At 46.2% G+C, this 20,992-nt stretch overlaps 1 protein-coding gene across 3 annotated transcripts in view; it reads right to left on the minus strand.

Moving 5' to 3' along the window:
- Positions 1 to 4,934: 4,934 nt before the first annotated feature.
- The window catches only part of exoc3l1 (exocyst complex component 3-like 1), a 40,930-nt gene continuing 24,872 nt past the window's right edge, over positions 4,935 to 20,992 (minus strand). For 2 of the 3 annotated variants that reach the window (XM_034200300.1, XM_034200298.1), the window contains 12 exons: positions 16,794 to 17,006; positions 15,400 to 15,599; positions 15,097 to 15,315; positions 14,319 to 14,389; positions 13,592 to 13,709; positions 11,902 to 12,027; positions 11,669 to 11,769; positions 11,452 to 11,568; positions 10,396 to 10,666; positions 9,518 to 9,673; positions 8,292 to 8,425; positions 4,935 to 6,829 (listed from right to left, as the gene is read on the minus strand). In XM_034200300.1, coding sequence (XP_034056191.1) covers positions 6,643 to 6,829; positions 8,292 to 8,425; positions 9,518 to 9,673; positions 10,396 to 10,666; positions 11,452 to 11,568; positions 11,669 to 11,769; positions 11,902 to 12,027; positions 13,592 to 13,709; positions 14,319 to 14,389; positions 15,097 to 15,315; positions 15,400 to 15,599; positions 16,794 to 17,006 — 1,913 coding nt within the window. In that variant the 3' untranslated portion in view covers positions 4,935 to 6,642. The remainder of the gene's footprint in view (positions 6,830 to 8,291; positions 8,426 to 9,517; positions 9,674 to 10,395; positions 10,667 to 11,451; positions 11,569 to 11,668; positions 11,770 to 11,901; positions 12,028 to 13,591; positions 13,710 to 14,318; positions 14,390 to 15,096; positions 15,316 to 15,399; positions 15,600 to 16,793; positions 17,007 to 20,992) is intronic. The other variant, XM_034200299.1, reaches the window with a different exon arrangement.

Raw genomic sequence — 20,992 nt, forward strand, 5'->3', positions numbered from 1 at the left:
TGCATGCAGAGCTGTCATTGGCTGAGATAAGTCCGGCCGTGCGTCACGCCTCCACTGTTCCCGGAAATGCATCCGCGGAGGAGCCGTGGAGGAACCATCAGTGTCTCCTCGGTTCGAGCTCCTCCAGAGAGCCTCCTCGATGCTCGATACTCGGTCCTCGAAGTGCATTTAGAGAAATGAGATGTCCTTCAAAATGGCGCCCTGAAATTCATTTCCTGGTCACTACCGGAGGACCGAGGAGTCGAGGAGGGGAAATTTGAGTATTGAGAAACCTCTACTGAGTGGATGCAGTCAAAGCCAATCGGAGTCTGATTCAGAGGGTTGTCTGTCAGTTCCGTTGTTATGTGTACTGAAACGAGAGCCGGTATATTCCACGCACGAAAACAAAATAAAAGTTGTAATACGTTCTTTTAGTGTCTTAAAAGTAGACTGAGGTATGGCAAAGAAGTTTACTACAGCTGAGGCTTTGGAGCTGATTTTTTACATACATAAGTGTTCATTATAGTGCATTGTCCCTGCCAAATAAACGATTAAATAAATAAAATCTCAAAAGACCTCATGAAAGAAAAAACAAGAAGTGAGGAAATCCGGCCCGGAGGAAGCCCGGGGTCCCCTTCTGGAGCCAGGCCCAGAAGGAGGACTCGTCGGCGAGCGTCTGGTGGCCGGGCTTGCCACGGAACCCGGCCGGGCCCAGCCCGAAAAGGCAACACCTCCGCTTCTCCGTCCCGCGGGCCCACCACCTACGGGAAACAGCGATGGGGTCGGGTGCGCTGCCAGAAGGGTGGCAGTGAAAGCGGAGGGTCTCGACGGACCAGACCCGGGGGACAGAAGCTGGCTTTGGGGACGTGGAACGTCACCTCTCTGGGGGGGAAGGAGCCGGAGCTTGTGCGGGAGGTGGAGCGTTACCAGTTGGATCTGGTTGGGCTCACCTCTACGCACAGCGTCGGCTCTGGAACCTTACTTCTGGATAGGGGTTGGACTCTATTCTTCTTCGGAGTTGCTCAAGGTGTGAGGCGCCAGGCGGGTGTGGGGATACTCACAAGTCCCTGGCTGGGTGCTTCGTTGTTGGAGTTTACCCCAGTGGACGAGAGGGTCGCCTCCCTACGCCTGCGGGTTATGGGGGGGAAAACTCTGACTGTTGTGTGTGCTTATGCACCCAACAGCAGTTCAGAGTATACAGCCTTCTTGGAGACCCTGGAAAGAGTCCTGTATGGGGCTCCTGAAGGGGACTCTTTAATCTTTCTGGGAGACTTCAACGCACATATGGGCAATGATGGAGACACTTGGAGGGGCGTGATTGGGAGGAACGGCCCCCCTGATCTGAACCGGAGTGGTGGTTTGTTACTGGACTTCTGTGCTAGTCATGGATTGGCCATAACAAACACCATGTTCGAACATAATGATGCTCATAAGTGTACGTGGTACCAGAGCACCCTAGGCAGAAGGTCCATGATCAATTTCGTTATCGTATCATCGGACCTGAGGCCGTATGTTTTGGACACTCGGGTAAAGAGAGAAGCGGAGTTGTCAACTGATCACCATCTGGTGGTGATTTGGGTCGAGTGGCGGGGGAAGCCTCTGGATAGACCTGGTAAGCCCAAATGTGTAGTTCGGGTGAACTGGGAACGTCTGGAGGAGGCCCAAGTTCAGGAGGCCTTCAACTCACACCTCCGGCGGAGCTTTTCGGGCATTCCTGTGGAGGTTGGGGACATTGAACCAGAATGGTCGGTGTTCAAAGCCTCTATTGCCGAAGCGGGGAGCTGTGGTCTCAAGGTCCTAGGTGCCTCAAGGGGCGGTATCCCTCGAACCTCCTGGTGGACACCGGTGGTCAGGGAAGCCGTCCGACTGAAGAAGGAGGCCTTCAGGGATTTGTTATCCCGGGGCACTCCCGAGGCAGTTGCAAGGTACCGACAGGCCCGAAGGGCAGCAGCCTCATCCGTGGCCGAGTTAAAGCAGCGGGTGTGGGAGAAGTTCGGAGAAGACATGGAGAAGGACTTTCGGGCGGCACCAAAGTTGTTCTGGAAAACTGTCCGACACCTCAGGAGGGGGAAGCAGGGAACCATCCAAGCTGTGTACAGTAAGGATGGGACGTTGTTGACCTCAACTGATGGAGTGTTAGGGCGTTGGAAGGAACACTTTGAGGAACTCCTGAACCCGACAACTCCGCCCTCTATGTTAGAGGCAGAGCTGGAGTATGACGGGGGATCAACACCAATCTCCCGGGGGGAGGTCACTGAGATCGTCAAACAACTCCACAGTGGCAAAGCCCCGGGGTTGGATGAGATCCACCCAGAAATGCTGAAGGCTCTGGGTGTTGAGGGACTCTCATGGTTGACACATCTCATCAACATTGCGTGGAAGTCGGAAACAGTACCGAAGGAGTGGCAGACCGGGGTGGTGGTTCTCCTTTTCAAAAAGGGGGATCAGAGGGTGTGTGCCAATTACAGAGGCATCACACTACTCAGCCTCCCCGGGAAAGTTTACTCTAAGGTACTCGAAAGGTACTGCGGGAGTATGGGGTGAGGGGGGTCTCTACTCAAGGCCATCCAATCTCTGTACTCCCAAAGCGAGAGCTGTGTCCGGGTCCTCGGCAGTAAGTCGGATCCATTTCCGGTGAGGGTTGGCCTCCGCCAGGGCTGCGTTTTGTCACCAATCCTGTTTGTAATATACATGGATCGGATTTCGAGGCATAGTCATGGGGGAGGGGGTCTGCAGTTTGGTGGACTAAGGATTGCACCACTGCTTTTTGCAGATGATGTGGTTCTAATGGCTTCATCGGTCTGCGACCTTCAGCACTCACTGGATCGGTTCGCAACCGAGTGTGAAGCGGCTGGGATGAGGATCAGTACCTCAAAATCTGAGGCCATGGTTCTCAGCAGGAAACCGATGGACTGTCCACTCCAAGAGAAGGAGTTCAAGTATCTCGGGGTCTTGTTCTCGAGTGAGGGAACAATGGAGCGTGAGATGGGCCGGAGAATCGGAGCAGCGGGAGCGGTACTGCAGTCGCTTTACCGCACCGTTGTAACGAAAAGGGAGCTGAGCCAGAAGGCAAAGCTCTCTGTCTACCGGGCCATTTTCGTTCCTACCCTCACCTATGGTCATGAAGGATGGGTCATGACCGAAAGAACGAGATCGCGGATACAAGCGGCCGAGATGGGTTTTCTCCGCAGGGTGGCTGGTGTCTCCCTTAGGGATAAGGTGAGAAGTTCGGTCATCCGGGAGGGACTCGGAGTTGAGCCGCTCTTCCTTCGCGTCGAAAGGAGCCAGTTGAGGTGGTTCGGGCACCTAGTTAGGATGCCACCTGGGCGCCTCCCTAGGGAGGTGTTCCAGGCACGTCCAGCTAGGAAGAGACCAAGGGGTAGACCTAGGACCAGGTGGAGGGATTATATCTCTTCGCTGGCCTGGGAGCGCCTTGGGATCCCCCAGTCAGAGCTGGTTGATGTCACCAGGGAAAAGAAAGTTTGGGTCTCTCTGCTGGAACTGCTACCCCCGCGACCCGACCACGGATAAGCGGGAGAAGATGGATGGATGGATAAATAAAATCTCAAATTATATTTTTGATAATAAAAGATTTTTTAAAAACACATCCGGTCTCTGAAGCTGCTCAGGGTCGGGCCGGGTCAGTACTTGGATGGGAGACCACCTGGGAATACCAGGTGCTGTTATTGTCCTTCAATACACACAGCGGAAAAAAGTTTGGACCATGCACAATTAACCATTCATCGACAAACAAATGCTCAAATAAACAAGTAGCCTAAAAACAATGGTCTTTATGTTTTAATGAATGAATTAAACTGACATGCTATTTATAGCTGGTAAAATGTCAGAATAGAGGGTTATTGGACAGTACTTGAAAGAACTAAACCTTTCTTTTTGAAATTAGTTAAATATAATAAAATACACTTTTTTTTCTTTTTATGTCCTGCAACTACTGCTCCTTTGACACAACCTTGACGAAGGGGCAGGACACACAACTCCCTGTACTTGCTGTGTCAAGTATGGGCTGTCCCAAACTTCCCACACTTTCTGCACATGTTGTGCAGTACTTTGCAGGTCAGCTTTCGGCTGGTTGGAGCAGGACTAGGAGCAGGATAAGCAGAGAGAGGCTGGCAGTCAGAGCCTGTAGAGCAGCGACCAGGACAGGAACCTGTGAGGTTACTGGAGTAAATATCATGGAGCTCCATCTGAGAGCTCAAATGTGGTGCTGGGAAACTCTGCCTCTGCACCCCCACCCAAGCTGCTGCTGCCGCTGTCCCCTTGCCGTGGCAGCCAGCTGCTGTCCAGTACCTGCTGTCCAGTATCTGCTGTCCAGTACCTGCTGTCCACTACTTGATGTCCAGTACCTGCTGTCCAGTACCTGCTGTTCAGTACCTGCTGTCCAGTACCTGATGTCCAGTATCTGCTGTCCAGTATCTGCTGTCCAGTATCGCTGTGTCAAACTTCTCACACTTCCTGCAGTACTTTGCAGCTTCTCTGGAATCTCACAACAACGATTTTTAAGTTCAGGCATTTTTTATAAATGATTTATGATTTATTACATTGAACACATTTATAATACAAAACAATATATAATGTTAACACTGCAAACAATGGTATTGTGTATAGGAGAGAATAACATACATGGAACACAAATACACCGTCTTATTATATATTACATTTTTTGGTTGAGCCCATCTTTGAGATGGAACCAGGTGGAGGTGATGCTGGCCTTGGTATGGTACATGTGGGAGGTGAAGTTATGGGTTTAAGTTTTGAAGTAAAAGTTTAAGTATTTTAAGTGTAAGTATTCTAGTTTGAGGTCAAATCTATTTTTTTATGAAGGAGTCACACAACAGGTTCATTATTTTTTCTTTGAGTCAGTAAAGGCAGCCTCAAACAGCAGCTTCTTTTCTGTGTACTGGTTTTAGGAAGGAAAAACAAATGACGCACAATTCTTTATATTCCTACTGGATTTATGTCAAAGTAATAATAATAATCATAATACAAGACAACACTTTGAATTAAAAACATGTATTGAAGCATTTTCTCTGATAGAGTTTACAACGGGCTTTTTACCTGTTACCAGAACAAGGGAAATATATTTTGAACAGGAAACACTATTCAAAATGAACAGCTTACAAATAATACATAAATACAATAAATACATTACAAAATTGAAATAAAAAACCCAATATGAACAAGTTAAAATTGGACAAATACAATACACAAGACAATATCAGGAAAGACTGTTGGTAAAGATGATGATAAAGTAATGAATTAGCAGCCCAAGTTCCTCAGGGAGGATTAGTTTGCAGTCTCCCCGAAAAGTTTAAATCCAGACTGTACTGGTATGATGCTTGGATAAAACATTCTGTATACTCTTAACAGTCGTATAACGTACATATGTCATTCATCTGTTACATACGTAAACTATCACTCAGATGCTTTTTAGTTGTTCATATTGTGACCACTGTTTGGCTTTTTACTGAATACACCAGATGCCAAACTCCAATTTCTTCAGCAGGAAGTCTCTGCCTTTACAGTGGAAAAGATATACAAGTAAACCCTGAATATCTCACAGGCTGCTGATTCCTCTCTTCTATGGCTGTTCTTGGTCAGGAGGATTCAGGAAGTGTAACATGTTTCTGAATGACACTTTCAGCAGTAATATGTGGCCATGCCAATTTCTTATGTATCTGCAGCTAAAACATACTGTCCATGCAATGTGTCTGCAGTGAGCTGAGCCTGTAAGGTTGCATCATCTGTTTAACTTCATCATGCCTTAGCCAAGTTAGCACACACTGAGACATGTGATGAAGCTGTGAGACATTTACTGATCATGTTTTAACAGGATTAAATAAACCAGTTCCAAACTTTTGCGCTTGTTGTTCAAATGCTGTAAAACTGTAAATCAGTAGCATAAATCGCAAAAGAGCAGAATATATTATTTAACCTTGTAACCAATAGAGTGGTGCAGGAATGAGCAAAAATTAACTATAATTTTAGCACATCCGGTTCTCTCGTCTCAAAGTTTACGTTTTTTTTAATGTTTTTTGTTAGAAGCCTGAAATAAGATCTGTGGTTAACACAAGCTCATGTTTTTTTGTTTTACGACATAAATATGTCAGCAAATACCCCACTGATGAATGTCTGAAGCTTCTATATGTGTGACAAACGTTGGATGTCTGAATAAGACTAATAAAAGTCATAACGCCAAGCATTAGCCACCTTTAGCTTAGCGGTGGTGATGTGCAGCCATGCGACTGTCGAGTCGTTTGTTTATAGCCTAGCCTGTTTTTGCAAAATATTGTATTTTCTGGAATAACCCTAAATCCATTGAAGAAAACAAATTGCCTTTTGGCAAGGGAGCCCTTGCGATGCTACTTTCCGGGATGGCCTACAAAAGTATATCACCACTGCACCGCTCTAGTCAGCTGTAGTGGCTCATAGATTCTGAAAAGTCAGACTAAGACCACGACAAGCTATAGTCTTGGTAAATTGTAGATGAAGTAAAAGAAAATGTGTCACTGCCATCACTCAACATATTGCAGAGTAGCCCCTGGTAGGACCCTGAACCCTCCCTGCACTTCAGTGGGGAATAAAGAAGAGAGTGATGATCTCTCCCAGCGTATTGATGAGTCTGTAAGGCAGTTTGAGTTAATGTCATGCACACTTGGCAGTGGTCAGACAGAAGGCCATGATGGAGGGAGGTACCAGGATGTCAGTGAAGATGGGCCGATAACCTGCAGGCAGAGGGGGGGCGCTCTGCTCCAACAGGTCCAGTACGGCCCCTCTGACGTCCCTGGAGACATCACCACGGATATCCAGCAGCACACACACATGCTCTTCACTGAGGAGACAGAAAAACATGGTCAAAAGCTACAAAATATTCATGTCTTTAAATGGTTAACATTGGAAATGGACATATAACTCTTTAAAATGATGCCATGCTTTAATAATCCCCTAGAGAAAATCAGGTCTTACTCTGTTGTTGATAGATATACAGTTACAGTTCAAATACACACATGCACAAACACATGCGTTAATGGAGACGTGTCCCGGCGACGGGCTGCCATGTTTGGGCACTATGGAGCCTTGCTAAGGACACTTCTTTAGTTCCCAGTAAGCGAACTCGCTATATTTTTGGTCTGTGTGGTACTTGAACCAGTGACCAGTTGCCCCTGGCCAACATCAGTCCCCACACAAAGTCATATGATGAGGCCCTTTGTTTCGCGAGCGTCGACGGGACGGGACGGGGGTGCTAGTGGGGCCTCGCAGCGGCGAAACCGTGCCGCGCCACACTAATTGCGCCGCATAAGCGCATAGGTGCGCCGCATTTTCGGCTCAGTTGAGGCACCCTCCGCAAGGTGAGGCCCCACGCAGTCTGCATGATCGGCCTGTAGGGAGGGACGGCCCTGCTAGCTGGTTTTGTATGGACTGACCTCCATCTTAAGGTCCTTACACACCGAGACGATTTTCGGCGTCGTAAGATGTCGGGCCGTCGATGAGCGTTGTGTCGCCCTACTCAGATTGGTATGTACTGCACCGTCGTGTCTTTTCGGCCGTGCCGACACCTTCCGCCGCCGATTCGACATGTTGAATCGGTAGGCTGTCGGCTAAAGGCCGTCGGCCAAAGAAATCACTCTGATTGGCTGTTCAGCTAGCGAATCACTGCATGAGAAGCGAAACTGAAGTCAGGGACCCAAACAAACTATTAAGAAGGCAAATCTGAGATTTCATTTAACTCCAGCTCTCGACACAGATTCGGGAAAGCCCCATGAGCTTCTCGCTGTAGAGTGAAAATGGAACGCACACACTATTTGTTGTTTATATCACGCAGTCTGTTCTTCTTCTCTCGGTTTTCACGCAGTCTGTCTTCCGGTTGTTGCCTCTTTTTGAATGAGGAATACACACTACCACCGCCTGCTGGTAAGCAGAGTTATTGCCACTCACGCATGCACAGTTTGTACGTGCTGCTTGGCCGTCGGCTGAAATCTTTGCGTTGTGTTCCAGTGCGACACATGGCCAAGATGCAGGAGACGTGAGGCGACGTTCCGTCGGGACGTGTGCTTTGGTGTTCTTTGGTGTCAGTTTGGTGTGTAAGGAGCTTTAGTGTCCGGAGCAGGGGGCAGCTGTTGTATATACAGCACCCGGGGATTAGGGTCTTGCTCAAAGGCACTTGATTTGAACCAGCAACCCCTCTGTTCCTAAGCCAAGTCCTTACGCACTGAGCTGCTGCCGCCCCTCAAGATGATTGAATTTGATTATAATCGATAGTATGGTTATTGAACTATAAATCGGGGTCAGATTACCTGATGTCGGGGTATTTGGCTGCCAGTCCAGAGACCTCCAGAGTCAGCATGTTGGGGTCTTTCAGTCTGATGAAGTCAGCCAGGACGGGTAGTAAGGCCAGAGGGTTTACTTCAGGTACTGACCCTTCTCCTTCCTACACACAGACACACACATGAGTGATATGGTAGGGCAGAGTGGGTAAGATGACCCCCCTCCTGTATCTAGGGAATTGTACACATGTGTTGTCATGTGACCATACATTCAGGAAGCACCCATCATTTATATTGGTCTGTGATGGAGAGAAGCACATGTTAAAGTGGTAAATGTGTTTGTTTCACAATAAACCATGTTTTACCACATGTCAGGTATAATTACAGAATCTTCAAAGCAAATGTATCCAGGTCTGAAAATATGTATCATACATGTTGGTTATTTAGCAAGGTGTAAAACTGCGTAAATCATTTAGCTAAAGACTAGCATGAAGGATTAAGATAGACAGTGAGCCACATACTGTGCAAAGTGGTTAACTGAACCCCCCATGAGGCACTGAAGTTAAGTTAAGTCTCTGTAGTATAAAATGGTATTTCAAAGCAGTTTTACACAACTGATTTGTTTTTTTATGTTTTAAACATTGTAGTAAAGCCATCACGCCAAGAGAAAGACTGAGGAGATGGAGAGAGCCACTGATGGTGAGGGTGGAAAATCCCTCAGAGCAGTAGCAAAAGACAGAAATATTGACAGATCAACCCTGGGTAGATGTGTAAACAGCTATATTTACCAGGATATATATTTAGGGCTGTTTGGTTTATTCTGATTTGTTTTAATGGCATCAATTCCCTCCAAACATGATTTATATTGTCGATGAAACAGGTGTCACTACAGTGCAGACACCAAAGCAGGTAGTGGCAGAGAAAGGATGATATATTATATTATATTATTGATATAAATGTTTTACTTATACTTAGGTTTAAACTTGAAGTCTGGGACTTCTCTGCAGCACCACAATACCTTATTCAGATTGTTTCAGATATTTAGCTTTGACCAAATATTTGGCTAACTGCGATTTCGATATGGCACTTTTCCATTTGGTGATAAAACTTCTAAAACTACAGCAGCATAAAGAAAGTGTGTAATCTACTCTAGTCATAATTTTGCTATAAAACCAGCCTTTGAGAAACCCTTCATACAAAATGTGTTAACAGCATGTAAATCAAATAGAGTGCATTAGAGAGTGTTTCCCCCTCACCAGGCCGTGGAGGATCTCTCTGAACTGCTGGTTGTCCTGCACCACCTGCTGGGCCAGCTGCCTCCTCTCCTCAGCGCCGCGACACACCAGCTTCTTCTGCATCAGAGCCCGCACGTACTCCACCACCAGCAGCCATTGAGCCTCCTCCTGCAGGCGCTGCAAACACACACACACACACACACACACACACACACACACACACACACACACACACACACACACACACACACACACACACACACACACACACACACACACACACACACACACACACACACACACACACACACACACACACACACACACACACACACACACACACACACACACACACACACACACACACACACACACACACACACACACACACACACACACACACACACACACACACACACACACACACACACACACACACACACACACACACACACACACACACACACACACACACACACACACACACACACACACACACACACACACACACACACACACACACACTCTACATGTCATCTACACATAAATATGATGCTGTCCAAAGTGTTTTTAGAGATATATCTATATATTGTGTTTACAATAGTGAAATTGAAATATTGAATACCCACATGAAATATTAATCGACTGCTGAAGGTGAGATCCTAAAGGCTAAAACCGTGTTCTTTCATGAACTCAACAATTTTGAGAGTTTGGGATATTTCTTTCTATAGCAAAAAAACATGCATTCTATACTCTAATGTCTTTAGAGTTTAATGTGTGAAGACCCACAATTCTTAAGCTCTAAACACTGGGTTTTATAAAACATAAATGGTATACAACAGATGTACCAGTGATGATTGTCTTTATAGCTAAAACACAAGTGTGAGTAAAGCTGGGACCTCTCTGCAGGGGGGCCGCACATGGCCGTACAGCTCCAGGTGAAGCTCCAGGACGCTGCAGAGTTTGGGGGTGGGGTCTCCCTGGACCAGCCAGTGTCGGGTCATCAGGCCGGGGAGGAGGGGCTGCAGAGCCAGCAGCAGCTGATCCATCACCAGGCGACAGGCCCGCCGCACCGCCCGGTCCAGAGCAGCCAGGGGGTTGGGGGGGGTCCGAGAGAACTGTCCTGCAGACCGGGACGACTGCTGCTGCTGCAGGCTCACTGTGGACTTCCTGTGGAGAACACAGGGACAGACAGGGTGTTATTAAGGCCTGGATTTGTTATTTATTTTCATTTAATTAAGGTTTTTGAAGAAGCTGCAGGAGGCAGGCCCTGTCATATCTTGAGAGGAGACAAAACAAGTTACGGTTACAATAAGCTCATTCCTCAATCTAATCATCACTTTGTAATATAAAAAACACATTATTGGACCCATAATATTCACTCTGGATATCAATATTGACCACTGAGGCTAATATTGAGAGCATCCATAAGGAAAGATACTGATGAAATTACATTTTTATTTCGGAATAGATGCGCTGATGTAAGACCATGCTGTAAGAAAGTGTTTCTATGGTTACACAACATGTTATATACTGTAGCAATACATGCATAAAATAAATTAACAGTTAAATCCCTCCCCCACCCCGACTACTGTTATTATTTGTTTATGCATAAGAATTGTCCATTGCTGCTTTTCTTGTTATGTTTGTCTCAGAAAATATATGAGAACATATTTTTGCCACTTATCGTAATGTGTTGATGTGGAATGGCAGGTCATTGGAGCTGTCGGGTTGAACGTGTTCACCAACTACCCAATAACTTGTATGAACACCTGCAACTGCATTTTAGCTGATTAAAAGAAAAGCTCTTTTTAATAGGTTGAGTAAAAAATAGTAGCATGCTGCTCCCACTCCTTCACAATGCATGTGATGTTTGTAGCTCATGCCATAGAAGTTGTGGCTAAATACGTCTCGAGTAGAAGAACATGAGTAGCACCTATCATCTATAATCTCACTTGAGGATGATGCAGTTGCTGATGGAGGCCAGCAGGTAGTGGAGGTAGAACTTGTTCTTGTCTTTGCTTGGATCCCTGCGATGCTCCTTCCCAAACTCCACCAGAGCTTCTCGAAACCTGATTTGTTAGGATGGAGGTGAATGAAAGGGTGAAGGTAACACATGCCTGCTTGAAATACTGAATACAAATTAGGCACATTATATAACATATTTCACACCTATTGAGGAGGTTCTCCATCTCATACAGGCCCATCTGAATCATCTGATCTCTGAGAGACTTCCCGATCATCAGAGCCACCCGGGCGTTGTCCTCCAGCATCTACCAAACACAAAGCAAACAAATCTGCACCAAATACACATGTTGTATGACAAATGGCTGGATACATCTACAGGGCCACTGCACCAAAGTGGTATGTGTTTTTAGTGTAGTGTTTGTGTATGGCCTGTGTACCTGTGTGATGATGGTGGGCAGGCTGGTGAGGTAGAAGCCTTCATGGTCTGTGTCCGGCTCCTGGTCTCTCTGCCAGTCCTGCAGCTCCACCTGCAGAGCTTTGTGCATCCACTCTGACACACTCTTCTGTAAGAACAACAGCATGGACATGCACATTGTATAACTACACAGATCTTGTGGATTTCTCCGTCATTACTTTCTGTATGTGGTTACTACCTACTTTCTATCTCAAGGTACTCAGCATGTACCTTTCAAAAAGATAACTGATGTCCTTTTACTAAATGTTGATGATGGATGACCAGCATCAAATGTGTGGTCGTGTTACTGTGTAACGTCTTTAAAGGTCACCTACTATGCAAAATCCACTTGTTCATGTATTTTATACATAAATATGTGTCCCCTCTGTGTAAAGTGATTCTCTAAGTCTCAGTTTCTCTTTTTATCCTGATCCATCTATATAACAACCTGTCTGAAAATGAGCTGATCAGATCTTGGCCACTTTGTGATGCCGACCATTAGCCAATCACCAACCAAGGTAACCCCCCCCCCCCTACCTTATCACCTGAATCTCCTCCTAGAGCACCATTAGGCGCTTTCACACTGCGGTACTTTTCCCACAAAGGTTCATGTGAACTTAGTTCATGTGAACTCTTTTATCGCGTTCACACCAAAAAGAGCCGGTACTAAAATTAGTTCATGTGAACCTTTTTACCCCCTCGAAAGTCCCTGCTAGAGATCAGGGACTTTCGTACGGCTCTTTTGTGAGAAAAGAGCTACATTTCTGATTGGCTGGAAGGATTGCAAACCACGCCCCGCAAAACTCCCAAAAAGTTTTGTGAAGCCGCCATTTTATTATCCTCGCATTAGCATTATTAGCATTAGCATTAGCCCAGCGCAGAAACGCAGAGAGACTAACTTATGGCAACACAAAAGAAAACATGGGAGTGGTGGAGATGAGGAGGTGTCGGCGTTTTGGCGATTTACTCGGAAGGCTTCAGTAGAAGCTGCTGAGAGTCCCAGCAGCTTCTACTGAAGCCAGTCCCCAACTCCGGGGACTTTGGGCGGCAGTATACGCCTTGAAGTGGTTTGCGGCCTGCCAGTAAACCCAAAGCAGAAGAAGAACAAGTGACGTCAGCGGCTTCATTTGCCTAATCCACCCCCAGGGACTTTTTCCAGTGTGAACGCGATCTGTACTTAGTTCATGTGAACTAAAGAGTTCACATGAACTAAGTTCACATGAACCTTTAGGCGCTTTCACACTGCGGTACTTTTCCCACAAAGGTTCATGTGAACTTAGTTCATGAGAACTCTTTAGTTCACATGAACCTTTGTGGGAAAAGTACCGCAGTGTGAAAGCGCGGGAAAAGTACCGCAGTGTGAAAGCGCCTAATGTGTTTTTTTTTTTTTTAAACCAATCACAGGGGCGTGGCCAGCAGCAGTTCATTAGCATTCAAAGCTACAGCCAGAGAATAAGCACTTTTGGAACAGGGCTGAAACAGAGGGGTTTATGGGATGCTACAATGATCTGTTTGGTGTTTCAGCAAAACACTTCAGAGACATGTTCTGTATATATCTGAGACCTGTAATATATTGTTGAAAAAGAGTATAATAGGGGACCTTGAAAACTCTAAACCTGCGTGCTGAACTTACTTAAGCTACAGGTTTAAACAAGTGTTTATGGTGGACTCACCCGAACACTCTGCACGTATTTGTTCTGCAGCTGCTCCAGTCCCTCGGTGGAGATCAGGGGTCCCAGTTCCAGCTTCTCCATCTCAGCCTCCAGCTCCGGCTGACCCATCATGTCTGGGCTGCCAAATCAAGACCTTCAGACTCTGAGCATTTCATTTTAAACGATATTCAACAGGTTCATTTCAACACTGAATGAAAGTGGAATAAAATGTTATCATGGCGCGATAATCAACTTTTTATTTGGGCAGCACAATGTGGTGGAGGTCTTCATGACTCTTTAAAGCCAAACACTCTCACTGCTCATCGGTTACATATGTGGTCAACCTAGAAGCAGCTCAGATAGATGTTTTAAAGTAGTCTGAACAGGTGCAAAGAACAGAGCAAATATTCAAGAGAAGTGAAAAAGTAAATAACTTATGTGACACAGAATTGGTTTTCCGTCTTTCTTTCTTTCTGGTTTATCATTTTGCAAGACCTTCCGGGGTTCAGCTTGTGTATTGGGGATCACTGATTTAGACTAATGTACCCCTGAACTATATTATGAAAGCTGGGATTTACAATTCACAACTGATGAAAGTGATTAATGACATTATTTGGGTTATTTTCTGCTCTATTAAATGGTAATTAAGGGAAATATGGATAGATTTAGAGCTAAAATAACCCCACACAGACAGAAAACAAAGAATATAATACAGAATATGAAACTGTGTGCAGGTCCTGCCTCTCACCTGTTGTAGGTGTGTAGCACCCAGTTTAGCACGGCGAAGATTTCTCCACTCTCCAGGTCCCAGCTGCTAACCTAGGCCACAAGTATCACTTAGTTTGGAAATAGTTGTAAAAATGGTGATTCATCTACAAACTCCAGCTGGTGATTGCCAAAGGGAAATGAGCTGATAAAGAAAATATTAATAAGAACAGTTTATTGAATAATACAAAAAAAACGTTGTATAAAGCCTCATGCCTCTAACTATATTATATGAACAGTTAAGATTTAGAACCTTAAATAATCATGTATAGCAGAAAACGATGTTAGAAAAAGTCACTCAGTAGAAAACTGTATGTCCCTCTCCCCTCACAAACAAGGAAGAGTTGAATCTCACTCAATGTTCCCTTCTGGCTCCCTCAGTCAAGATGGTTACAAAGAAGCTAAAAACTGTGATTTATTCATCTTGTATCTTGCCTTATTTTAGTGGGTCATAAAGTTGATAACAGAGTACGTGAGAGATTTGCCAAGCTGTGGCAAAGAAATGTCTTTTGCTTTTACTTTGATCACTTGTGGCTCCTACAGGCCGGTTAAGGGAAAGCCAGCAGTCAATGAAGGCACTGTATAAGAGAGACAACAAACCTATTGACTAAACATATTGTGGATTCATGTAAAATGCAAGATTAGTTTTGGAAAGAGAGACACATGTACATGCACGCTGAACTCACAGACTTACAGAGATAATATTAGTCCCTTTAACTTTTCTAGATAATGTATTATTGTTTTGTTTCTGCGTGACTGACCTGTGCCAGGTGAGCATGTAGGCAGTGGTGGCTGGCCCTCAGGTAGGCTGCTGTGAGCTGGTAGTGTGGGGGGACACAGTGCTCTAGCAGGTGGCGCACTGTGGCCAGGTCAGCCATGATGCCGTGTTGGAGAGCCGACAGGTGGCCTGCGAGCCCGGGGCCCCGCGTGTGCAGGTAGGAGACACTGCGGAACCTGGCAGAGACCGCCTCCTCCAGCACCTGACGGGGGAAATGTAAGACACAGCAGAAATGTGAAAGAGGTAATGATTAAAGGTGAGGTGTTGTGTTGTGTTGGATTCTGACCTGGAAGAAGCTGGCTCTCCAGCAGCGGGGTCGTCCGGGGGGCAGGGGCCTGGAGTGGCCTTTGGCCCCCCCTCTCTCCTCCAGTAGAGCTCGGTCCAGGGCCTCCTCCCGCTCCACAATCCTCACCGCTGATACGAATGGTGTTGGGTTCTGTCGGGCCAGAGCCAGAGCGCTGCTCACCACCGCCCACAGCTCCTTACCTGCACACAGGGGGGACATGTTGGATTTTTTTAATACCTTTTCATTAATGATGCAAATATCCAATATCTAAGCTAAACACATCAACTTTTTAAGTGTATCATTGTCAGTTAGATTATTAATTTAATCTACTTTAAGTTTTCATTTGACTTATGCAAACAGAACATCACATGATCTTTAATACAGGACATTTCAGGACAAATACTGTCCTCCCTGAGACGTTTTAATGCTGCACCATATATGCATGATTTACATGAACCATGTGTATTGTGATAGATGGGGTGTCATTTGTAGTTACAAACCCACAGAGAAACGGAACCAAAATGTGCAGTCCATCTCAGCTGTGAATAGATTTTTAGCCTCTTTGAACTCTTTGTTTTGGTGTTTCTGCCCCCAAACGGCTGCAAATGAGGATGGCTTTTAGCAACAAAAAAAAACTATAAGTAGGCAAGTACTGTAGCTGGAGTTTGTGAGGGGCAAAATCATGACTTTAAATAAACGGTGATGTTATTACATGTCTAGGGGTTGAGTAAACTAGAACAATCTCTCTGAAACGACTTGCTCATTAAGGGGGAATATACAGTATGTCCATGATGTGTCATGCTCTTGTTCTGCTGCCCCCAAGTGAACAAAAATATCTTTCTTTAAATTATAATTTATTTTATACATTTCCTTAAATATCTAGCAAAATAAGACACACTTTTATTTAATACAAATACATTTTGGTGACACCATGTGGGACCATAATTCACCTTATTGTGTTGCCACACGGACCCTTTAGTGGGGAACACCTATAGCTTTAGCTGCCATTCCTGCTAGCTCATCAGGCAGAGCAGTTCATGTGTTAACCTCTCTGATATTTATGGATAATAAAGATTGGAACTCCATTCTTAATACACCGCCTCCGACTCTCTTTTCACGGCACTACAACATGTAATATAGTCCAAACACAATCAGTCAAATGAAGAAGGAGGTTTTATGTTACGGTATTACATTTCAATACTTCAATACTTCAAATAAATCCTGTTGGAATAAGGAGATTATAGTTATTTATAAATGTTTGAGTCAATACAAAAATATGGGGCACTAAACTATAACAAATATAGATGCCATATATGTTTGCTAATGATACATAGAATTAATTAAACTGAAATGACTGCGTAAACTTTCTGTGTGCTGCTTATATGCTCTCGTACCCAGGGCGTCCACCAGCTGCCCGACTCCAGAGAAGTATCTGCCCACCAGCTCCTGCTCCTCTGGGCTGAGGGCACTTCCTGCCGGCCCAGCAGCCCCATACAGCTGCCACAAGATGTCGTCCTGCCAGCACTCCAGATCCATCAGCCGGGAGTGGGCCTCCAGGAGCCGCCGGGACTCCACCAGACGCTCCGTCTCCATCACCATGCTGCGCACTGCAGAGGGCAAGGGGGGGTGGAGGGAGAGAGGACTTTAATTTTGAAAACTGTCAACAGCTGGTGCAATAACCTCTGCTGCTGTTGCTTTCTGCTGTTAAACACAATGCATACTAATGTCTCCAGCTAAAAAAAGTTATTATAAATAAAACATAATACAATGAATAGCTTTACAAAATGTGTGTTAATTGTACGGTTAGGGCAATGAGCTGCATTATATTTCAGAATCAGAATACTTAGTTTATCCCGGGGGGAATATGGTTATATTTCACACAGGCTCCGCCCTCTACTGGACTCTATGGGTACTACGCTTAACCATGCAATGCGAGCATTCACATACTGAGTTGCATAAACGTAGGCGGCCAATTAGGGCGAGCTTACCTGAATGCGCGCGCATGCACACAGTATATAAGGTGGCCACGCCTCCTGATCCTGTGATCCTTTTTCTCTTCAGCGAGCGAGCAACAACTGATAAAGAAGTTATCATACCTTCATGGTACTTCTAGAGACCCGGGCTGGTCCTTCGTGCCCTGGCTTAATAGCGGGCGCCGATCCCCACCACCTCTGCTTCGAGTGTTTGGGGGACAAGAATATGGCTCCGTTTGCCGGGGAGGAGGATGACGAGGACTTCTCGTTGTCGGGCACTTCCGGTTCCGGAGTCCATGGAAGTCCACCACCAGGTCTGTCCGCCAGGACTTCCTCCTGGTGATGGCCATGGCGGCGGAGCGTGGCAGCCCATCTGCTCCCAGCAGGCTGGGCAGAGAACCTCTGCCCCGCTGCCGCGTGACAGGGCGGCTACAAATAATAAACAAGGATGTGTTGGGCGTCTCGCCCCCAACTCACCGGATCAGAGCATTCAAGGACCTCCGTAGAAGAACGGTGGGTTACGTATTGTAACCCTAGTTCTAGAGTGATGTGTGTGAGAGAAATGCATTCAGTGAAAACGATTACATTTATCCCAGAGTAACGGAGCGTCCACACTACAGCTTCAAAAAAAGCTTGGAGCTGGGCGTGTCTGAAGCTTGGGGATTGTATTCAAGCACCGCGACCAACAACCAATCACATGTATCTCCCGCCCCTGACATAGAAAGCAAAAACCCCCGGGAATTGTATGGGAGCAATATATATATATATATATAAACTCCCAAAACAGGCGAAAACCTACCAGTTTCACCCACTGTCTCTGCCACCTCCCTCCATGCCTGGTTCCTCCGGTTTGTATCCGGGTAGGTGAAGAGGGTCTGCTCATACAAAACCGGGTGATTCGCTACGGCGATAATTAGTTTCTCCTCCATCTTTTTTTGAAATATAGAAATGAACGGCGGGATATCTCTCCCAGCTTAGACGCGGTTTGATTGGCTACGGCTTGATCTGTCAGATTTTCCGAAACGGGATTTGATTGGCTGGCGCTGGCTACTCCGGAAGTTGAACAATGTTCAACTTCTGACGCCGGAGACGCCGGAGACGGACCGCTCTGCTACCCACAATTCAGTTCGGCGAAAAAAAGCGGCAACGTGACGTCACCCCATTCAAAGTGAATGGGCAGATTGAAGCTGTCGACGCTGCAGACGCTGTAGTGTGGACGGGCCGTGAGAGTTATCTCTCTCCACAATTCCACATTTCCCCATAATGTCCATTTCAAAGAGACGGCATTATGACGGTGCGTTCAAAGACCTCATAAGAAAATTGGCCCTTTCTGTGTCAGCCCCCCATGGGCCAAACTTCCTTTTATGGGAGGTTTGGCAGCGGAGTAGGCCACCAGAGACTACTACAGCTTGCGTGTTGTTCAGTAAACACACCTCGCCTAGTGTAATAGCTCCGATTGATGCATTTCACAGTCTGTGGGAAGACGGCATTATGACGGGGCGCGCGGCCCCCGAGAGCGTGCCGCGGTGCGTTCAGGACAGAGAAAAGGGGCTTTACTCCATGTGAGGGAATATTTCTGTCTTTACTCCTAGATATTTAACCTTTTCTGTGTATTGACGTTTACGACCAATCCTGGCTCTGTTATCTCTCTTAAGGAATGGGAGGCTCCAGCTATCTTGATAAACCAGTTCAACTCTCAGTCACAAAATGGTTTACGGCTTTGGGAACGCTGGCTTCAAGGCCATTAAGGGTCAGACGCAAGTGATTCATGGTGCCCAGCTGTTTAGTCTATCTCCCCAAATATGTTGTTTACTCTCTCTGAACTAGTTAAAAGGTCTATCGAGAGAGGGGCGCGGCAGAATTGATGTGGCAACCCACCCGGGCAGTCAGAACCTCTGGCTGCTCTGTGACTTGTGATGTGAATTTCTCCGGCCGTATACTTGTAATACATATCAGTGTTTGACATCAAAGCTCCAACTCTCCTTGTGTCTCTCTGAGTCCTGACTCTCCATTGCTGCAGAAGTTTCCCTTACAAATTGGCGTGTTCATTATTGTGCTTTTGACAAAAGATGATCCAAACATTGATGAGAGATGATTTTTCTGTTATGATTGGTTGTATCAATCATTGTGATTGAATGTTTCGATCTTATTCTACTTTGTGATGTAATTGATGTTGTGTAAGACCACACTCAAATCTGAAGACGCCTATTGATTTAAGTATTGACCAAATTATTATTAGACTAATGTTTTAAGGTTATCATAAATGATAAAAAGAGTGAAACTGAGGGAATATTTCTGTCTTTACTCCTAGATATTTAACCTTTTCTGTGTGTTGACGTTTACGACCAACCCTGGCTCTGTTATATCTCTTAAGGAATGGGAGGCTCCAGCTATCTTGATAAACCAGTTCAACTCTAGGTCACGAAATGGTTTACGGCTTCAAGGCCATTAAGGGTCAGACGCAAGTGATTCAGGGTGCCCAGCTGTTTAGTCTATCTCCCCAAATATGTTGTTTACTCTCTCTGAACTGGTTAAAATGTCTATCGAGATAGAGGCGCGGCAAAATTGATGTGGCAACCCACCCGGGCAGTCAGAACCTCTGGCTGCTCTGTGACTTGTGATGTGAATTTCTCCGGCCGTATACTTGTAATAAATATCAGTGTTTGACATCAAAGCTCCAACTCTCCTCGTGTCTCTCCGAGTCCTGACTCTCCATTGCTGCAGAAGTTTCCCTTACACTCCATGTACTTCCTGGTTTCCAAGAAGACAGGAGAGTTCAGACCCATTCTGGATCTTCGCAGCCTGAATCAGCACAATGCCTGCAAAAAGTTTCATATGTAAAACAATTACTGGAACTAGTGCAGCCGGGCGATTGGTTCACAACCATCGACCTGAAGGACGCTTACTTTCATGTCGAAATTGCTCCAAAGCACAGAAAGTATTTGCGTTTTGTCTTCCAGGGGGTAGCCTACGAGTACAACAGACTACCATTAGGCTACTCCCTATCCCCACACATGTTCAGCAAATGTGTGGCCACAGCGCTTCAGCCGCTTCGCGACCATGGCATGAGTGTCTTCTTTTACGACCTCATAGTCATGGCCAGGTCCAGGGAAGGGTCAAACACAGCCCAATTGATCCAAGTGGATTGTGGTCAATTGGAAGAAGAGCAGCCCCATACCTCACCAGCAGCTGCAGTATCTGGGGGTTCTGCTCGATGCAGGCAGACTACGGGCCACCCTATCAGAGAGCAGACAGGCATCCCTGCTTCGGGCAGTTTGCAGATTACGACAGGGGGCGACAGTGTCAGCTTTGACCATTATGCAGACTCTGGGTCTGATGGCGGCTGCGCACTCCGTGGTACCACTGGGATTACTGCACATGTGTCGCCTGCAGAGGTGGTTTCCCGGTCTTTGTTTAGATCCCAAGAGGCACAAACTACGTCTGGTGACCATCCCCCCCCCATCAGTGGAGGGCAACCTCCGATACTGGGGGTCCCAAAAACATCTGCGGAGGGGAACTCCACTGGGGCGAGTGACCTCCTACATCACGGTGTTCACGCCCAGTTCGGGAGAGCGGAGGTGGACCTGTTCGCCAACCGGCGCAACAGCCACTGTGCCCTG

Source organism: Gymnodraco acuticeps, unplaced genomic scaffold, assembly GCF_902827175.1.
Source record: "Gymnodraco acuticeps unplaced genomic scaffold, fGymAcu1.1, whole genome shotgun sequence".
In the NCBI taxonomy this organism is placed as follows: Eukaryota; Metazoa; Chordata; class Actinopteri; order Perciformes; family Bathydraconidae; genus Gymnodraco; species Gymnodraco acuticeps.